At 41.1% G+C, this 19,159-nt stretch overlaps 1 protein-coding gene across 8 annotated transcripts in view; it reads right to left on the bottom strand.

Moving 5' to 3' along the window:
* Positions 1–871: 871 nt before the first annotated feature.
* DLG2 (discs large MAGUK scaffold protein 2) overlaps positions 872–19,159 on the bottom strand; it is a 994,479-nt gene continuing 976,191 nt past the window's right edge. For all 8 annotated transcript variants that reach the window (XM_063394414.1, XM_063394410.1, XM_063394417.1 and 5 more), the window contains 6 exons: positions 11,698–11,748; positions 10,840–10,941; positions 9,812–9,984; positions 8,973–9,082; positions 4,350–4,441; positions 872–3,648 (listed from right to left, as the gene is read on the bottom strand). In XM_063394414.1, coding sequence (XP_063250484.1) covers positions 3,542–3,648; positions 4,350–4,441; positions 8,973–9,082; positions 9,812–9,984; positions 10,840–10,941; positions 11,698–11,748 — 635 coding nt within the window. In that variant the 3' untranslated portion in view covers positions 872–3,541. The remainder of the gene's footprint in view (positions 3,649–4,349; positions 4,442–8,972; positions 9,083–9,811; positions 9,985–10,839; positions 10,942–11,697; positions 11,749–19,159) is intronic.

Below are 19,159 nucleotides of genomic sequence, written 5' to 3'. Positions count from 1 at the left end.
GAGATTTCTTACCCTTGACTTTCACTGAGTGGTTCCTAGGACCCTATCCATACCGGAGCATCAAACCATGCTAGCTACAAACACAATTACATCACAGAATATTGATCTAGAAACTGCCTTTACTACCAAAGAAATTACAAAGCGCTAGCATGGACAGGGTACCTCTGTAGGAAGGGGGATTAAGCAAGAAAGAGGCTCTTTCCCTGGCTGATGGTCAGAACGTAAGACCAGTGAAGAAATGCCATTCCACTGAGCCCTCTTAGCAAGCTCTCAATGAGTCAGTGCATGGAAGAGTTTTTATTTTTTCGTTTGTGGCAAATAAAAAATAGTTAAGTTGTAATATTGCACATCTGCACAAAGCTAGCAAGATGTCATTGTGATCATTCATGGGTGGACAAAAAGCTGGGATAATTTTGATTCTGCTTAGACCCTACGGTGCTACACACTGTGCCAGAACATGAGATATAGCACCAGGGGTGTGATCTGGCACTTTTCCTAAAGGGTCCAGCATTTGCATTGGTCTCATGGTTAGACGCTCCCAAGTCTTTTACATGGACAGAAAAGGAATCTGATTATGCTAAGCTGTGTTAACACCAATATGGAGTCAGGTGCCAATTGCTGTGGGTTGTGAGTTTGGACTTTTTCACCAGATGTAATTTTGCATGAGTCTTATGCTTTTCTTCCTCCTCCCACTACCACCCAGTATGATCTGAACAGCTGCAATGCAAAAATGGACAGCAGCTCTGAGGATGCTGCAACATGGAATGCAAAACATTAACACAAAACAAATGGGAGTACAAGTCCTAAGGGAAATAAGACCTCTCACTGATTCTCTTGACGATTTGTTTTTAAATATATGTTTTATTAAAAAAAAAAAAAAAGAAAAAAAAAAAAAGGAAGTGCAATGTCAACTCTGAAATGGAAGCACAAACAACAGACAGGGAAAAATAAATAATGTTACTACAGTAACCAAGGACTGATGGAAAAATTGATTGTACTCAGCCGTAGTGTTACTGTTCACCGTAAAGCACAGCACATGACAAAGCAAAACAGTTACTAGTAGGATAGTACCATAAAAGGCTGCATGCTGAACTAAGAAACGAAGAAGCAGATGTGATTGATTGCTTAAAACAGAGCTGAAAATTAGAATGAAGTTCCTGCTTTAGAATACTTGGTTTTTCAGGTCTGGTGGGCTATTTCCCAACCTGGGGCAATAGTATTTTGCTAGCATGGAAAAATCCATGGCTTCCACAGATCTGGGGCCACTCTGTAGACTTCTGCAGAATTATCCAAAATCAAAGCTTTCATTAATTCCTTAAAAAAAAAAAAAAAGTTTATAGCCCTTCTGGTTACAAAGCTCTTCTGGAGACTTAACTGAAACCCTTGTTTATAAATCTGCGCTGACCAGGCAGGAAAAGTAGTTAAAGAAGTGTGAACTTCTCAGAGTTACGATAGTTGGGCAGTAAGCATGAGAGGCCCACTCAGAGCCAGTAAAATGCCCATATTTTTAACCCTGTCACTGCTGGTGGCTTTTGCAAACATCCAGCTCGTCGCGCTGTCCGCGGAAGGTGGCTGGGTAGACCTGTCAGCTGGACAGGGTGTAGCAACGTAAGCTTCAAACAGACAAGTGCCAGAGGAGTCTATTTAGCATTTGCCTTTGAGACACCTGTAAGCATTAGGGTTGCTGTAGCCACCAGCTATAAGCATTGCACTCCTGCAGTGCAGCGGAGGCAGGAGCGTGGGTTCTACAGAGAACATGGTCCAGCAGCAGCAAAGGCAATTCAGTTTTACTGTCATAGGATCTGTTGAAGTTGTCTCCTTGTAAGTCCGTGAAGACTGGCGTTAGCATACAGAAGAAGGGCAATGTGAAATGAGAAAAAAATACCTCCTTCTCCCCTTCCATACATCCCATACTGCAGTTCCACAGAGTTTCCCCAAATCCGTCACAAATGTCTATTGCCTCAGTTTTTGCTTTTAAGACCCTTGTTGACTGTGAAATGAATGAAGATACAAGTTAGTTGATGACCTGTCTGAAAAGAGAGGAAAGATCAAAGGCTTTTTTTATTTCCCTGAAGGAAACAGGAAGAATCATAAAACATTTGGGGATTAAGGGTGCCTCCTTCCTAAGACAGAAATTATTAACTGCATCTAAGCACTGACATTTTGCTTCTGAATAGTTGTCCCTCTCAAAGATGCATTATTATCCTTTTGTGTTCAGAAAATTCCTGCAGGGCAGTGAGTTCAAGAGATCTTTCCACAGGAGTTCATCATGATTAAACAGAGGCAAAAGAGAGGATTAAATTGAAAGAAAAACAAGATTACAATGACAATTTAAGGAATTATCTTGCTTGTCATTAATAATAGAGAATCTGTTATGAAAGAGGTATAATGCAACTTGATGGTCCTCTTTACATTTGACAGTCGCACAAGGGTGTAAATATTTAATCTTTCAATTAATTAATCTTTACAAAATATCTTCACAAAAACATTTTACCTATAGAAATTAGTTTCTATACATCAATATATTTTTATTTTTATAAATTATTCCGTCTTTAAGTGCCTTCTATCAATATAAAGGATAAAATAGACAATCAAAAATTTTAAAGCTTTTCCCAGTTGTATCCCTCCTTGTTAACATAGGTTCTGTGAATCCTCATACATGTGTGTGTCCTCGTGGGAATGTGTGCACGTGTGTGGTGTGAAATGCTTCCATCCTCTCCCACCCCTAAACCATCAAAATAAACCATATTGTTGGTAGTTCCTGATGCAATAGTGCTTCCAAAGGGGAAAAAAGAAATGGTTGACTTGGTTTCAGAAATCAAAAGATGTGCATAGTTACCAAAGTCGAGGTGTACCAACTACAAATGTGCAATGACAAGCTTAGAACAGGACCCACCTCCCAGTCAGGTCACAGAGTGCCCTAACAGTTACCTCAGTAGGAAGGGGACCAAATACTCTGAGCTTGATTTTGCAAGGTGCGTGTGGCCCTGATCTAGCCAAAATGCTTAAGCCTGTGCTTAGCTTTGAGCACGTGAATAGTCCTGCTGGAACTGGTGGGACTGAACAGCATAGGGAAGGGTCACAAGTGACTCCAAATCAACAGGCTACTCGTGTGTAGGGATTGGGGTCAAGTGCTGAGCGCCTTGCAGGATCAAGCCCTATATGAGGTTCAAGAGCTGGGAACTTCTCTAAAGCAATCAACACACTGAGCTCAGCCATTGAAATCGATCAAAATGTCCGCCTGGGCACAGGAGGTGGCTTAGCTCCCTGTGACAGAGGGTCTCCATGTCAAAAGTTTATACCTACAACTCGTGCTCTGAGCACACAACAGATTTGCTTTATATGGTAGAAGTCTTTTTGTTCCTACCCTTTGACCCATCAGTGTCCTTCATGGCTTCAAACACTTTGTGTTGTACATTCATCAAAATTCACATTGACTGCAAAGAACATAAATGCAACAAAAACAGGAAAGCCTCCAAATAGTATATTATAGTTTTCTTCTAAATATTCTCCCGTCGTAATCAGAGGTGCAGTGGCTAATTTATAATTTTTCCTTTGAAGGAATCCAGATGAAAGGCCCAGATTGTTCTTCAATTACAAGTTTGCATTGATTATATATATCTTCTAAGCTATCTCCTTGGACAATAGCTGCAGTAGAGAAAACATATCAATATTTCTTTTAATTGATAGATACAGCATCCAGTGTCAGCAGATCTTCAGCATACTCATAGACACTCATGGAATGAGAAGGAATACTGGCATACTGAGATGTTGATTATAGAAGAGTCGTACCCCTGCAGATGACAACTTCAAATCACTGGCACCTGCCTATGACTGAGACCCATCCCACTGCTCGTACTGAGAGGACTGAGCCAGGTTAGTTCAGAGGACTAGCAGTTCTGTCCTGGGGAGGGCATCACAAGAGATTCCCACTGTTGGAGGTTAAGCTTTACACTTCATTTGATTTAGAACCTACTTCAGCAGTGGGCAGCAGATGATTTACAGCCTTTCTGACCTGGTTATAATGAGTTCACTCTTGGCTGCTGAGGTTAATAAGATCAGGGCCAAGCTGACAGAAGGTAAAGCAACTGTAACACAAAGCACAGTGGTTTGTCCCTTAATTTCCCTCGGCATAGATACTCCTTCGGGGCATAAAACTTTTGGGGTTTGAGGAGTCAAGTGCCTCAACTGCTCTTGAATTTCAAGGAAACCATACTCTCAATCCAGAAGTCCTTGCTCTGAGCACACTATATACTGATAGGTACTCTAGGTCAAAGACAGAGTTGATCCAGTAGTTTTGCAATAGAAGACTATATCTCAGGGAAAAAATGGTATTAATAAAAACATACCTGTGAAATATTCTCCAAATTCTTGTTCTAATTTAATTGCTCGATCATAGGTTTTCTTTGCTTGCTCCTCTGTAAGACGTTTATTCATTTCCCTAGAAAAATGGAAGGAAGTAATCAAAAAGTTTAGATTCTTGCTAGAATGGCTCTCAAAAGGCATGCTCAACTGAATAACAGATGGATAGAGATTGGTAAAAGAGTAAAATGGTAAAATTCTTCCAACAGTTCATGGACGGTTTCAATATTTTCAATTTAATTTCATTCTTACATAGTACAAAACTACTTCTTCAGACTATTTCCCATTTCAATTGTCTCCACAAAATTTTTATCAAAATTTTGATAAAATTTTTATCATACATGCATACAGTATGCCATGGGTATGTAGGTGCATGTAGGAAATTATGGGCATGAAGGGGCAAAAAAATGCCTTATGAAGTGCACAACAGTATGGATTTTATTCATTGGAAAGGTTGCTATCAAATCAAGTTCAGGTGGACTTCACATCAGCTACACCTACTTCAGGTGACTGAACTAAAACTCTGGTTTGAAGTGGGATATCACTGCAAATTCTTAGGCAAACTTAACATTTTCATCTTATGGGCACTTAACCAATATTGTAATGCTAACAACATCCTCTTCCTTTGAGATCTGTTTCTGGTAAATTTTTGAGAAGTCTTCCCTTCCTCAAGATCTTTGAATAGTAGAAAAGATAATACAAATAAAAATATAAACAAGTGTTTAAGTTAGGAAGTACATTGAAATAGGTAGAAATTTGGATTACACTTTCAGGTTGTAGATTTGCCTGGGGTTTAAAACAGTGCTAGCTGTATTCCTGACTCTGGCCATTCTGTGCCCTTAGAAGAGAGAATGGAGAAGGGGGAGGACCATGATGTCCATTTTTCATGATGAAATTAATGTGCTGTCATACTGCCATCCCTTCTTTTTCTTATTTCTTAGCTTGGGACCTGCACAGCTGGTGAATTCAAAATATAGTGCATATTTTCCAGGGTTCTCTTCCTCTCCCAGTGAAGAGCTCACCCAGGCTGGTTCTTTCTTCCATTTCTCATGCCCATAATCTCACCACTGTCCTCATTCCTCTAGAGAAAGGCTGACTGAAGGGTATGAACAAGCCTCTGGGAGTAAACCAGGTGGAGTCATGTAGGAGTGGGAAGAGAGGAATGGAGGGAGGAAGGGGGTGGGGAGAGGAAGGAAGGAAGGAAGGAAGGAAGGAAGGAAGGAAGGAAGGAAGGAAGGAAGGAAGGAAGGAAGGAAGGAAGGAAGGAAGGAAGGAAGGAAGGAAGGAAGGAAGGAAGGAAGGAAGGAAGGAAGGAAGGAAGGAAGGAAGGAAGGAAGGAAGGAAGGAAGGAAGGAAGGAAGGAAGGAAGGAAGGAAGGAAGGAAGGAAGGAAGGAAGGAAGGAAGGAAGGAAGGAAGGAAGGAAGGAAGGAGGGAGGGAGGGAGGGAGGGAGGGAGGGAAGGAAGGTGGGGGTGATGGGGCAGTTTGTTTACAGCAATGGCCATGTGTTCTTTCAAGTGCAGGTGCAAACTTGATTTATGCTCCCCTCACTCTTACCTTCACTTCAGATGGGTGCAAATGAGCATATGCATAAATGAGAGACTACACTTTATGTGCTTATTTTGATGAAAGATAAATCTTTTGTCTTTGTTTCTCTGCATCTTGTGATTAGAATTTTTTTGTCTTTTGTGTTTTGATTTTGCTATTGAAGTAGCTTTCAACTAATTTGTATGAATAGAAGTAATAGTTATGACAGATAAACCTATAATTTTTTTTGTGTTGCGGTAGTTAAAAAAGGCTACCTAAAAAAGACTGAATCACAGAGTCATTAAATTGGAAAAGACCTTCATGATGGTCAAGTCCAACCGTTGACTGATCACCACCTTGTTAACTAGATCAGAGCACTGAGTGCCTAGTCCAGGCATTTCTTGAACAGCCCACTTGTTTTATTGCCCTAAGTGAAGTATTAGCATTGCTTTGGTTCAATAACAGAATGATTGTCATAATATTTTGCATCTAACAAACATCTTCATAACACCATTCAGTCTATTCAAGGATTTGCTGTTCTAACATCAAGTCAACAAAACCTTTATGTTATTGCCACTTTTATGGTTCTGCCTGATGTATTTTTTAAAGTAAGGGCCACTTCTGTTTACTTTGTTTTTTAATCACTCCACAGGCAATGCCAGCATTAAACAAATAATGGAAATGTTTTATGAATGGGAAAACTGTATATTAAGATCTCTGTTAAAACAATCAATGCAGAAGTCAGGCTACCAGACTACCCTTCTGCTTCTATACAGCAACAGAATCAGAATATTATTGAATTGTAGGGCTGGAAGAAAAGTCAGGAAGTCAAGATAGTGCTGTGCAAGTACCAAATACTGTGCATCATTCCTTCTAATGTGTCTGGTCATACAGCAAGCTCATTGCCAAAGGCAGGGCCAAGAAGAATGCATATTCCAGGAATGGGTCAGGTTGGCATTCTCCAGCTCTGTGACCAGTGGCTGCAGGTGCACTGTTACCATCACCAGACACACATCTGTCACAGGAGGTGGAGTCAAACCTATGGCACTACATAGGCACTACATACATTTTAGCTGTCAAACACATACCTATGGCACTACCTGGCATTTGCAGAGCCCTGGGGGAGGGGAATTACAGAATCACAGAATCACTAGGTTGGAAGAGACCTTCAAGATCATTGAGTCCAACCCATGCCCTAATATCTCAACAAAACCATGGCACTGAGTGCCACATCCAGTCTTTTTTTAAACACATCCAGAGATGGTGACTCCACCAGCTCCCTGGGAAAACCCTTCTAGTACTTTATCACCCTTTTTGTAAAAAACTTTTTCCTAATATCCAGCCTCTATTTCCCATGGCACAGCTTAAGACCATGTCCACATGTTCTGTCAGTTGCTGCCTGGAGAAGAGACCAACCCTGACTACAACCATCTTTTAGGAAGTTGTAGAGAGTGATAAGGTCACCCCTGAGTCTCCTTTTCTCCAGGCTAAACAACCCCGGCTCCCTCAGCCATTCCTCACAGGGTTTGTGTTCCAAGCCCCTCTCCAGCCTCGTTGACTCCTCTGGATGCGCCCAAGCGTCTCAATGTCCTTCCTGAACTGAGGGGCCAGAGCTGGACACAGCACTCGAGGTGTGGCCTCACCAGTGCTGAGTACAGGGGAAGAATGACCTCCCTGCTCCTGCTGGCCACACCATTCCTGATCCAGGCCAGGATGCCCTTGGCCTTCTTGGCCACCAGGGCACACTGCTGGCTCTTGTTCAGCTGCTGTCACCAGCACCCCCAGGTCCCTTTCTGCCTGGGCACTGTCCAGTCACACCATCCCCAGCCTATAGCGCTGCAGGGGGTTATTGTAGCCAAAATGCAGAACTTAGCACTTGGACTTATTAAACTTCATCCCACTGGACTCTGCCCATCCATCCAACCACTCCAAGTCTCTCTGCAGAGCCTTCCTCCCTTCCAACAGATCGACACACACTCCCAGCTTAGTGTCATCTACAAATTTACTGATGAAGGACTCAATACCCTCCTCCATGTTGTCAAAAAAACATTGAACAGAACTGGCAGAGTTCAAAATTTCACCCCTATCTCAGCAAATTAAGCTTATAGCTCTTGCATAACTGTAAGTGTACATGGAAAACAACATGATAACCATGTATTTTATCCTGAATCAATTCCATATTTTCTCCTCAGCCTTCTCTCTGTGACACTAGATAATTCCTGCTCCTCCTCCACAAGCACGGTGGAAACCAGAATCAGGCCAGCACTCCAGCTGAGGCCTCATCCATATCCAGTAAAACAAAATAGCAGTCTATTGTGTCCTTAAACAACACTGATAGGAATACAGCCCACAGTGGCAATTTCCTTTTTTTGCAACCACATTACCCATCTATTCGTATTCCTGTGTGATCCACCCCAACTGCCAGATGCTTTTCTGCAGTGCTATAGCTAAATTATTCCCTGCTTGTAGTCATGCATTCATTTTCTCTCCTTTGTCTGTGCTGAATTTCATCTTACTAATCTTACATTGAGTTTTGATCTTATCCTCCAACATATGTGCCACCTTGGACAGCCTTGGCAGCACGGAGCTTGTGCCCTCTCTTTCATTCTTGTAAGTGTTATGTTTGCCCCTCTCCAGTCCCGTGGCTCCTTGCCTATCCTCTTACAGACCTGCAGGTAAATGAAGGGCTGGTGAAGAGAAACACACCTCAAGCCTGACACAGGTTTAACCCCTGTTTTGTGCCCTTGGCCATACTCTAAACCCCAAGAGCATCCGAGGATGCATGGGACAAGCCAAGCTGTGTGAGTCCCTGGTGAACTTGTTGCACAGGTTGGAGCAAATACACCAAGCACTGGTAGGGAGTCCTTCACAGTCCAGCACATAATCCCACGTGTGAACCTCTGAAAGGTTCAAAGTTCCTTGGCATACCAGGATACAGTGGATGACAGGCTCTGAGGCAAGCTTCCTACTTCATCTCATTATTACTAATTTTAGACAACAAGCAAAATGTAGACTCAAGACCTGTGTGGTGCCCTTGAGGCTGTACCCCATAAAAATAAAATGCTTGAAGAAATTTGTACTCACATCAGAGGCTCCCATGATTTGGGCTTAATGAAGATAGCAATGGGATAGAGTTGTGCAACTTGTAGTCGTTTGATAGCATTTCCTGACACATCAAGTATACAGTGCTTGCCCTGTTGGAAACAGATGAGCATGTGTTTATTTTTGCAGACTTTGCTGCAGATCAGCCAAAAGATAGAAAACAAATCTGTGATGCAGTGCCCTGGAATGGGGCCATTCCTAGCACACCATGGAAAGGGGAGCCCAGGGCATGTGCTGCACTATGCTGTGTTCTTTCCTTTGCTTTAGTGCCAGTATAAATATACACTGGTGATACTGGAACGAACTTGGGATTTATTTTTTACTGGGATGAAATTTGCAGGGGCAGGAGGATTTCCTTGAGATGAGGAAATTCAGTTCATAAAAGCAATGGGATGTCCACATTCTTAACTCAGTTCAGTGATTAATTTTGAGATTAATTCAGTTCTTGTTTATGTCAAAGACTCCCTGTGTCACCTGAGGCAAATAATTTAATCTTTCTGTGGTTCGTTCTTTTGCCTTTGTGAGAGTGATTTAGTTTATCTACCTGTCTTACAGAGGGAAGAGTAGAGGCTGTTTTGAGGACTACTTGAGGCACTCTGTTAGAACCCTGAATCCATGACACTACATCCAAGTACAGACAGTGCCGAGAATGATGGCATTCAAAGTCAGAGACTCCACTTGTGGAGTCATTGTAAAGCCCATAGATATTAGGATGCTGTTTTGCAGCTATTTTATATTTTTGGTAGAGAATCATGTCTGAGACGCAATGTGGAAACAAAGCAGATCATGTTACACTGGCAATAAAACTACTGTCAACCTACCCTTTCTGCCACAAATCTTACAGACTGGACACTAGTTCCATACAAATTATCATTGTACTGCCCAGCTTCTATAAATTTGTGCTCTTGGATATCTTTTTCCATTTGTTCTCTTGAAATGACAAAATGATAATCTCTCCCATCCACTTCATAGTCACGCTTTGGCCGTGTGGTATCTGCATGAAACAAGAGACAGAAGATTAAGAAAACATTTAGTGCAAAAAAATGCAGCCATGGTTTGCTCAGTGGGCAATGCTGGGTCTGCTCTAATGAGGGCACTTCACATCTGAGAGCAGATCTTTGGCTACTACACTTTGTTTTCAATGGAGTTATGACAATGAAGCTGTCTTTTTGTAGTAATACCTTCTGATGTTTACCTCCAATCAATACAGGCTAAAATAAAATTCGGGTTTACCAGAATTCCACTTTTTTTCAGCAGAATCACATGCAAACCTCAAATATAAAATGCATTTCATATTTTCAATATAATGTTGTTACAGTGATAAAATGAATTGTGTCTCATCAGCTCGATTTAGCCTTATTTACAAGCCTAATTCTGTTCTCATCTCTAGTAGTTTTAAGTTAGTGTATTGCCAGAGACAACCATTTAAAATGAAGTACAACTGCAATTAGGCCCTCAAATAAACACCAAGCTCTGATGGTCCAAGATATAAATAATCTGTTTAATTCAGGGTTAAACATTGCTTTCTGATTCAACAGTCTATATCTCACACAAATCACAGATTATTCTGTGTATTTACTGGTGGATGCTCTGCAATTGAATTGAAACATTTTACATATTAACAGAATTTCAAACTTTTCAGAATTTTTTTCCAGATGTTCACAACATTTAAATTTTTTTAAAAAATTTGTTTGTTCCTACTCCTTTTTCTGTCTGATGAAAAAATGACTTTAGAGAAACGCAACTATGCATAGTTCATGGATGCTACTTTCATAGAAATTTACTTAATGTGTGGCACCAAGGGATACCATTCACTCAGCTGCACAACTAGGAGTAAAATCACACTTACGTGGTACACATGACCCAAACTTATCAGGGAACTCAGATATCAAATCATCATTGATCCGATCTTTCATAGGACCCAGAATAATGACCGGCCTGGTGTAATTAACTGAAAGACAAAAAGAAAGGCACATTTTGATGATCTTACTGACAATAAATAATAAATAAATGCACCCAAATGTCACCAACCCGAAATGTTGTCTTTATGTACAAAGTGAAAACTTAGGTGCACGTTTTATTGATGAATATTTTATTTATTGACATGAAAAAAGGGAATGGAATGAGTACCACTGCAGAGTTCTGTGAGGGTCTATGCACAAGTCAAATGACTATGCAGAAACACAGATGCTATTGCTCAACAAGGCCACTCCCAAATGCTTGCAGAGGGACTCTTCCGTGAGGTATGGAAAGGCTATAGTAGCCTTTTTTTCACCTCAAGTTATATGTGTGCATCCCCCATTAAATCAGATGGATGTGCTCCCATTTTAAGCTGCCGTTCCATATGTTTGTCTACCCTGGACAACCGCACATATCACACGAGAAACAAAATAATAAAGGCTTTCCATGTGACAATATTGCAGTAAATCTAGATAATCTACATCAATATTTTGTAGGCTGATTAATTTTCCAGTGGGCTAGTAAATTCCATGAGAATGTACTGGGGAGAAGAGTCCTGGGAATATTAAGGAGTGGTTCCAAGGAATACCATAACATAAGGTTTTTTTGGTATGAAAATAGACCGAGTGTCCAAGCAAAGGAAGCCACAGTCAATCTGCGACTGGCAGAGCAAGGCTTACTGCTCTGCTGACCCCCAAACTCTGAAATGAAAAACATAAGGAAGAGTAATGGAAAAGATGAAACTTACTTTCCTGTCTTGTGACAGGTTCATAAGAAAGGATGCAGTCCTCTTGGCCTCCTGATGAGAGAAGAAAGGAGATTGAAGCTGATGAGCAAAATGTCAGGTGCTTAAGTTTGATAAAATGCTTCACATAGAGACAGACCAGGTTCAACACTTCTCTCTTGATAAGCCTCTCACCTGAACCATTCCAAAGTCCATCATAACTTTCAGGTATGAAGTTAGTTTTTCCCTTCCCTGCCCTCCCCCTCCTTGTATTTCAATTCTATTTACTGATATTGGGCTTTTTTATTGATGGGCAACATGCCTTTATTTGTGATTTGATACAAGTCTGTTTACAAGGATAGTGCAGCAATTTAGGATGCAATGCTTTTCCTATTGTTAAGGCCCTAACATGCTGCTGCAGAGTAAATCAACAGGCTACCTAGACAGAACATTTTTTAAGTACAGAATATATTTATTTTTTGGTTGATTGTCCTTCATAGCTTCCATAGTCTGGTGCATTCACAGCCTAACATCTAGCTATGAGCTATTTTCTGATCCTTATCCTTTCCCTGAATACAAATCACAGACTCACAGAATGCTCAAGGCTAAAGGGACTTTCAGGGTCTGGAAATCCAGTCCAATTTCCCCCTGCCAAAGCACCTGGAACAGGTTGTACAGGAGCACATCTAGGCAGGTTTTGAATATCTTCACTAAAGCTCTCACAGCATCATATTTTATACATTTGTCCTCCCTCAGCCCTGTTTCCTCATGATGATATTTAGGGGACTAAACCAGAGAAATTCACCATGACAAACAAGTGCCACTATACGGACCATGACTTGAGTGCAGGTGTGCAGTCCTGATGCATTGCTGTCCCCCCATCCAAGGGAATACAAGAGGACAGGGAAGAGGATTCTTCACCTAAAGCATGAATAATTCCTGCCCATTTCTCTTTCTGGGTCACTGCCACATACTTGGTACCACATGAGAGCTGTGGCAGGTTCAAAATGACCAAAGTCTGCTCATACAGGGGAAGAGGGCTGCCTTGCCTGATGGAAATACATACAGGATTTAGAGGACACCTCACCCAGAAGTACACCTCACCCAGAAGGTGTCTGCCTGCTGTCTGAGTTGCCTTTGAGGCTCCACTAACTGTATTAACAAAGCTTTGTGTTGGATGCAATACTTAGTTCCCAAGAAGGCACAAATTTTTTTGTGTTTAAATATTAAGCTGACTCCCACTCATGAATCTGCTACGTTGGTAGATTTTCCTCTGTGTGTGATATAGTATCTAGGCAGCAGTGATTAATGTGTAAGAAAGCTCTTCAAGTAAAAATAATGTAATTATTGACAATGACAGAAAACAGCAAATAAAAAACTGTACTGATGTGTTAGGAGAGAGGGAAATCTGACAGGGCCAACTCCTGCCTAGCAATGGTGCTGAAGCAGCAAAGGAGAGAACATAATTTTTAATAAAAGGAAGAGATTAGGCAGCATTTGAGGACAAGGCCACATAGCATGTCAGGAGTGTGGACAAGGGATTTTCTTTTCTGTCTGCAAATGTTTGATATTGTAATCACTTTGGCTTTTTGCAAAGTTGGAAACCTAGAATTATTGTTACACTACGTTTTATACATCACATGGGTTTCCCTTACGGTTCCTGGTAAATTTTAAGGGTGATGTAGAACTCAGGATGTCTCATTTCTCTGGAGGTGAAAAAATCCACTCCCCAGGCTGGACAAGGACGGTCCTGCAGTGTCTGTCCTCTGCCCCACAGGAGGCAAGTCTGTATTTTTCAACAGCCTGAGTATGTCAATCTTGGAATGGTCAATGAAGCCATCACATACCAACCAAATGGAAGGGAGCCTGTTTGTACAACTACCATCTTAAACTTGAAAGTGTTTGTTTCAATAGCAAACAGATCCACAGCAGGAGTTTCATTTCACTAATTCCAGAAACTTGAGGCTTGAGTGCTTATGTCTAAGCTAGTCCCCAGATACCCTTTGGAGCCAGTGGCTGCCTACAAACAAGCAAGTGCTTATTCTAAGACATGAGTCATCTGAGTTATTTTACATGTCTACTTTGTGAGGAGAGAAAAAGTCAGAGGGGTCAGTTTGTCTCCACTGTCTCCTAACAGCATTTAAATAGCAAGGCCAGATGCAGACATCTGCAGCTAAACAGCAGAATCTCACTGGAATGACAGTGTCAGTAGCAATTGGAGACAAACAGACAACTCTGAAACTATTGTGGCGGGTTTTTATTTTTTTTTCCTTCCCCTTTTCTTCCTGTGGACTAAGACTTGGCTTTGGCACAGAATTACAACCAGCACTGACAAACCAGCACAGATTTTACTTTCTTTTTCACCCAGTCTCTGGCAGACACGTCCCCATGCTAAAGCTTTTGGTACATCCATGCCTGCAGTAGGGTATGGGCTATGGAGAAAAACAAGCCTGTTCTACAGATGTCTCATGAATCTGCAGCCAGGGTGAAGGCAAAGAAAAATTCTCCAGCCCACTCAAATTGTGCCCACTCAAATTAAGGCATTGGAAAGAGTTGCAGTAAGTAAGGAGAAACTTTGAGGCTGACTGAACAAGAACTCAAGAGAGCTATTTTTCTGAGGCGAGGATCTTCAGCCCTCAGTTCCAGACTCAACATGGCAATGTGACTGTGGGGAACAGCTGCACCATTTCTACTACTTTTCTTTTCTGGAAAAAGGACTAAGGAAGTGTAAATGTCTAAGTGAAAAAAATCCTGCCATGTACTGTCCAGACAAAATCCTGTAGGTCCTCAGAGGCTGTTTTGCATGGTAACTATACCAGAATGTACTCTTTAATGATCTCCACTCGGTCAGTACAGCATGGTTTTGAAGTTGTCCATAAAGTATTAAGTATAATGAAGAGCTCTAGAGTCAATCAATAATCAGATTGCTGTAGCCTTGTGATGGCTTTGAGATGTAAGACACGGCGTGAAATCCATCAGGACACAGGCTCTTATCATTTGCCCAAGCCTCATTTAACACCCACATTAACAGCTTAATTAGCACAGGTTAGCTGTATTGATCTGGAAAATCTTTGTGACATGTAACAGATAAAACAAAAAGACAAGAAAAGAAAAAGACCTTTAGTTAGGATTTTGGTATGTTTCTGTGTTCTTCAGTAAAATCCCATCAAGTCCAAAAGAGAAGAAAATAAATAAAATAAGGAAACGGAAGACAAAAAAAGGGGAACGTTTCCTAGATGTAATATACTTATGGGTAAAATTACTGGAGAACTCTCATTTTCTCAGGACTACTCCCTGCTTCCCTTTGCTCTTGGTTTCCCTGTTGGTGTTTTCTCATGCTTGGGAATAGAAGAACAACCTGGAGTTTGTTACAACTCATAACCTCTATAAACTGGGCAGTGAGGTCCTGTGCTGCCAGATAAATTTCATAAGGAGTAGTAATTTAATCTTTTTAAGGGATTTTGTGGGGTTTCAGATGGGTAGCTCTTATTTAGTGTGATGCCTCTGTTTTTCCTTTCTGATGAGATGGCAGAGAGCTTGTGAAAGACTCAAAACCAGTTTCATTGTAGACCTGGTAGATATCAGGCATTTTTCATGTAACCCATAAAAAGGCTCCATTTCCTCCTGCCTTGCCAGAGCTTCCAGGGCTTTCACAGGTCTGGTGTACCTACACCCATCATGTGGGTAATGGGGTAGGAGAGCTGCTGTGAGCTGCCATGGGGCAGCCATCAGGTAAACAAACACCCTCCCTCATCCAGCAGCTCATGCAGTGGAAATCCATAGATTTTGGCATCCTGTTACTGTCTGTAAATGAAAAAATCTGAAAAGAGGTCTAAGTAGATCAATTTTAAAAAAGTAGTACCAGTAAAGACAGCTAGAAGTTATTTATGATTTAAAAAAAATGAAAAAGAATTTTTGGATTCATTAAAATTTTTGACCTAATGATGGTGGTTACCATCAATACACAGGTGAAATTCTTGTAGATGAGCCACATTAATTTAATTTTCAAAATCTTGTCTGAATTTTGTTGCTCACCTGGTCTAAAATCAAAGAGGGCTTATTTTACTGCCTCCATCCATTTAGGTTTTGGGCTAATGTATGAATTATCTGAGCTGTATTTGCAAGATTTTGGTGAAATCAATTTCTTTGTTCTTTTCTTTTGCACGGACCACACTGGACAATATCCCAGCCTCTATTTGGTTCAAAACCCCTTTGCTGGGGCCCTGTTTATGTGAACACATGATTTTTGGAAATATATTGATAGCCATGAAAGGCTGGAAATCCAATATATAAAAGATCATCTGTAGTCTGAGCATGAACTTGTGACTGAAAAGTTGTCTACGGGCAAAAATCAATATAGCTGTGTGGGTATAAAATGAGACTTCAGTACTTGTGCCAATTTGAGTATGCCTGAATAATACAGTAATTCTGTGAAGCCAATGCAAGTGTCCTTAATAATCAATAACCCATTTTAATAATCACTACTACTTTAACCTTCTTCTGAATTTTCAAATCTCATTAGAAGAGTGAATTGCTGATTTGCTGACAAAGAGAAAAAATCTTTTTCTACCAGTTTTTCTTATTTTTAACGTTTAGTTATGCATTGCCTCTCTAAGTAATTGGTGCAATCACAACCAGTTATGCAATTAGATTAAATAGATGCAACAGTGTGTGTGTGTAATTTTGATGACAGCTGTAAAAACCTTTACTGAACTATGTGTAAGAGTGTTACAACCCATATGCAGGAGAGAGACTTGAAATTCATGCCCATTATGAAAATCATGTCTTGCAAAATAAAAACTGATGAGTCCATGGTAAAAAGTCTGCCCTTAGAAACTTGGTTTGAAAAAGAAATCAGAACATTATAAGTTACAGAGCTCAAAATAAACTTTAAATCATGGTTTGATTCACTGGTCCAGGGATAAGTCAAAATTGGCTGTATGTGTCCTTATCACAAAAAGAACAACTTTCTGCTAGACCAGGATTTTATACACCACTCTGCAAACTTGGCTTTATTGCTGAGAACATGAACAAATAAACTAACATAAACTTCATAAGAGCATGGCTGTGTGATTCAGCAGCAGCTGTGTAGCAACTCATCCCCTTCAAGATCAAGCCAGCATTTGCTCCTGGCCCCAAAATACTATTATTTATAAAGGCTTGGATTCTGCTCTCAAATATGTCTGTGGTTTGCCCTGAAATTATTGGAGCTGAAGGTTATCTGCTGGGAGAAAGAATATCCCACTGTTGGCTCCAGCCTTACTGTTCATAACAAACCAAGTGTTGAGGGCACTAGTAGAAGAAATCTGGTTTGCTTTTTGCAACTTTTTGCAACTCTTGTTACTTAGAAGTGGTGAAAGAATTTTCTCTTGAGAACACATTGGAAGACTTCCAATTATATTTTTGAAATTAAAAAAAAAAATCTGACTTCTGTTTTTTTAACCCTGGAGACATAAGCAGTATTTCAGCCAAACACTCTGAATTTTAAGCAATATATTTTTCTAAAAAATAACAAACACATCGAAGCATCTCGTAGAAAAAGCCCACTTGATTTGTAGTCACCCTATTCCTCACTGTCCAGATCACAGACTCAGAAGCCTTCAATTTTGCTGGTTTGGAATGGTTCTAGGAATGATCAAGTTTTGAAATTAGCTACTTTTCACTAAATGGTCATCATGAGAAGCAAAAGTTAAGAGAAATGTGTTAAAACAATTGCCAGAGACCCACTTGAAAAAACGCAGAACACCTGACTCTGGACTCCAACTGGCCTGTTTTTATAGGGATATATAAGAAGGTCTGCAGGAGAACACCCTGCACTTGCCTGTCATTTCTTACCCCCACGTTTTCTTTGTTGTGGCCAAGGCGTGAATTGCTGATTTCATAGAATCACAGAAGCATAGAATCATTTAGTTTGGAAAAGACAAGTCCAACTCTGCCAGGTCCCACTAAACCATGTCCTTGAGCATGTCTTTTAAATCCCTCTAGGGATGGTGAGCAGCCTGCTCCAATGCTTGATAATATTTTTCAGTGGAGAATTTCTGTCTACTATCTAACCTTAATCTTTCCTGTTGCAACTCGAGGCCATTTCTTCATTCTGTTGCTTGTTAATTTGGAGCAAAGTTTAACCCCACCTCACTACAACCTCTTTTCATCTGTCCCCCATCAGACTTGTGCTTCAGACCCTTCTCCAGCTCCGCTGCCCTTCTCTGGACACGCTCCAGCCTCTCAATGTCTTTCTTGCAGCGAGGGGCCCAGAACTGAACACAGGATTCAAGGTGTGGCCTCACCAGTGCTGAGTACAGGGGCATGGTCACTGCCCTGGTCCTGCTGGCCACACATTGCTGATCCAGGGTGCCACTGGCCTTCTTGGCCACCTGGGCACACACTGGCTCACGTTCAGCTGCTGTTGACCAGCACTCCCAAATCCTTTTCCCCCAGGCAGCTTTCCAGCCAGCCACTCTGCCCCAACTTCCCACAGTTCAGAAAGCAATGGGGCAGGTAACCCCTTTCTTCTTGCTAATTTCCTGGGGCAACAGAGAAGAAAAGAGGCACAGGGACAGGGTCACAACCCCATGTAAACCCCTTGATTCCCCTAGCGGTTTTCTACTTGCTCCCTGTGAATTTTTCAGCTTTCCTTTTTTTCTCCTCTGCATGTCACCAGTGTGCTCCATGTCACCAGTGCACAGATTGAGGTCTAGATGAGCTTCCAAGACACATGGTGTCTTAATAACTTGCAGTGCCTCACCTTGAACACACAGACTCTCCTCCAAGTGACACTACAGCACACTGAGGAACAACTCTGCAACAAGGCTGGGTCCAAATGGAATTAATGCAAACTTGGTTCTGTGGCAGTGGCTGATGATGAGCTCTGTTCCCACCTACCCAGATTCAAACAATAGCAGAAGTAGTAACTGCATGCTGGCTTCTTCTGCCAGGAATGTTATCTTGGGCAATCATTATTTTTTATTTTCTTCTCATTAGGAATAAATAAATCAGGAGGTAGTGAGGTATACTTTAGGAAATCTTCTAAGACTATGTCTGGTAATTATTCTTCCCACATCAGAGATGTTGATAAGCTTTGACAGTGTAGCATCCTTTCTCAACAGTCTCAAAAAGTGAGAACCGAAGTGAAAAGAGAACTTCCTTTGACAGGCCTCATCCCTTTTATCTCCATCTCTCACTATTTGTTGACTTCACTCTCTGACCACTTACTTCTCACTCTCATCTGATTTTTCTTGGTTCCTGACACATAATTTTTCTAGGGGAGATTTGCTGTGATGAGCTGTGCAATGGGATGGACTGTCAAGACAGCAGATCTCAGACCTCTTTGCCTGAAGATTCAAAGACTAATCATCTGGACTCAGGAAGGCTTTAGTTTTCCACAGAAGATATGCTGATGTACCATGGCCAGGTGGAAATTGAACACTGCCAGGTTAGACTTCAGGTGCCACCATGGCTATCTGAAACAATTTCCATCTGGGAACCA

This window comes from Prinia subflava, chromosome 3 (genome assembly GCF_021018805.1).
Source record: "Prinia subflava isolate CZ2003 ecotype Zambia chromosome 3, Cam_Psub_1.2, whole genome shotgun sequence".
NCBI lineage: Eukaryota > Metazoa > Chordata > Aves > Passeriformes > Cisticolidae > Prinia > Prinia subflava.
The sequence above is the reverse complement of the archived record's forward strand: the minus strand, read 5'-3'. Positions and strand labels throughout refer to the sequence as shown.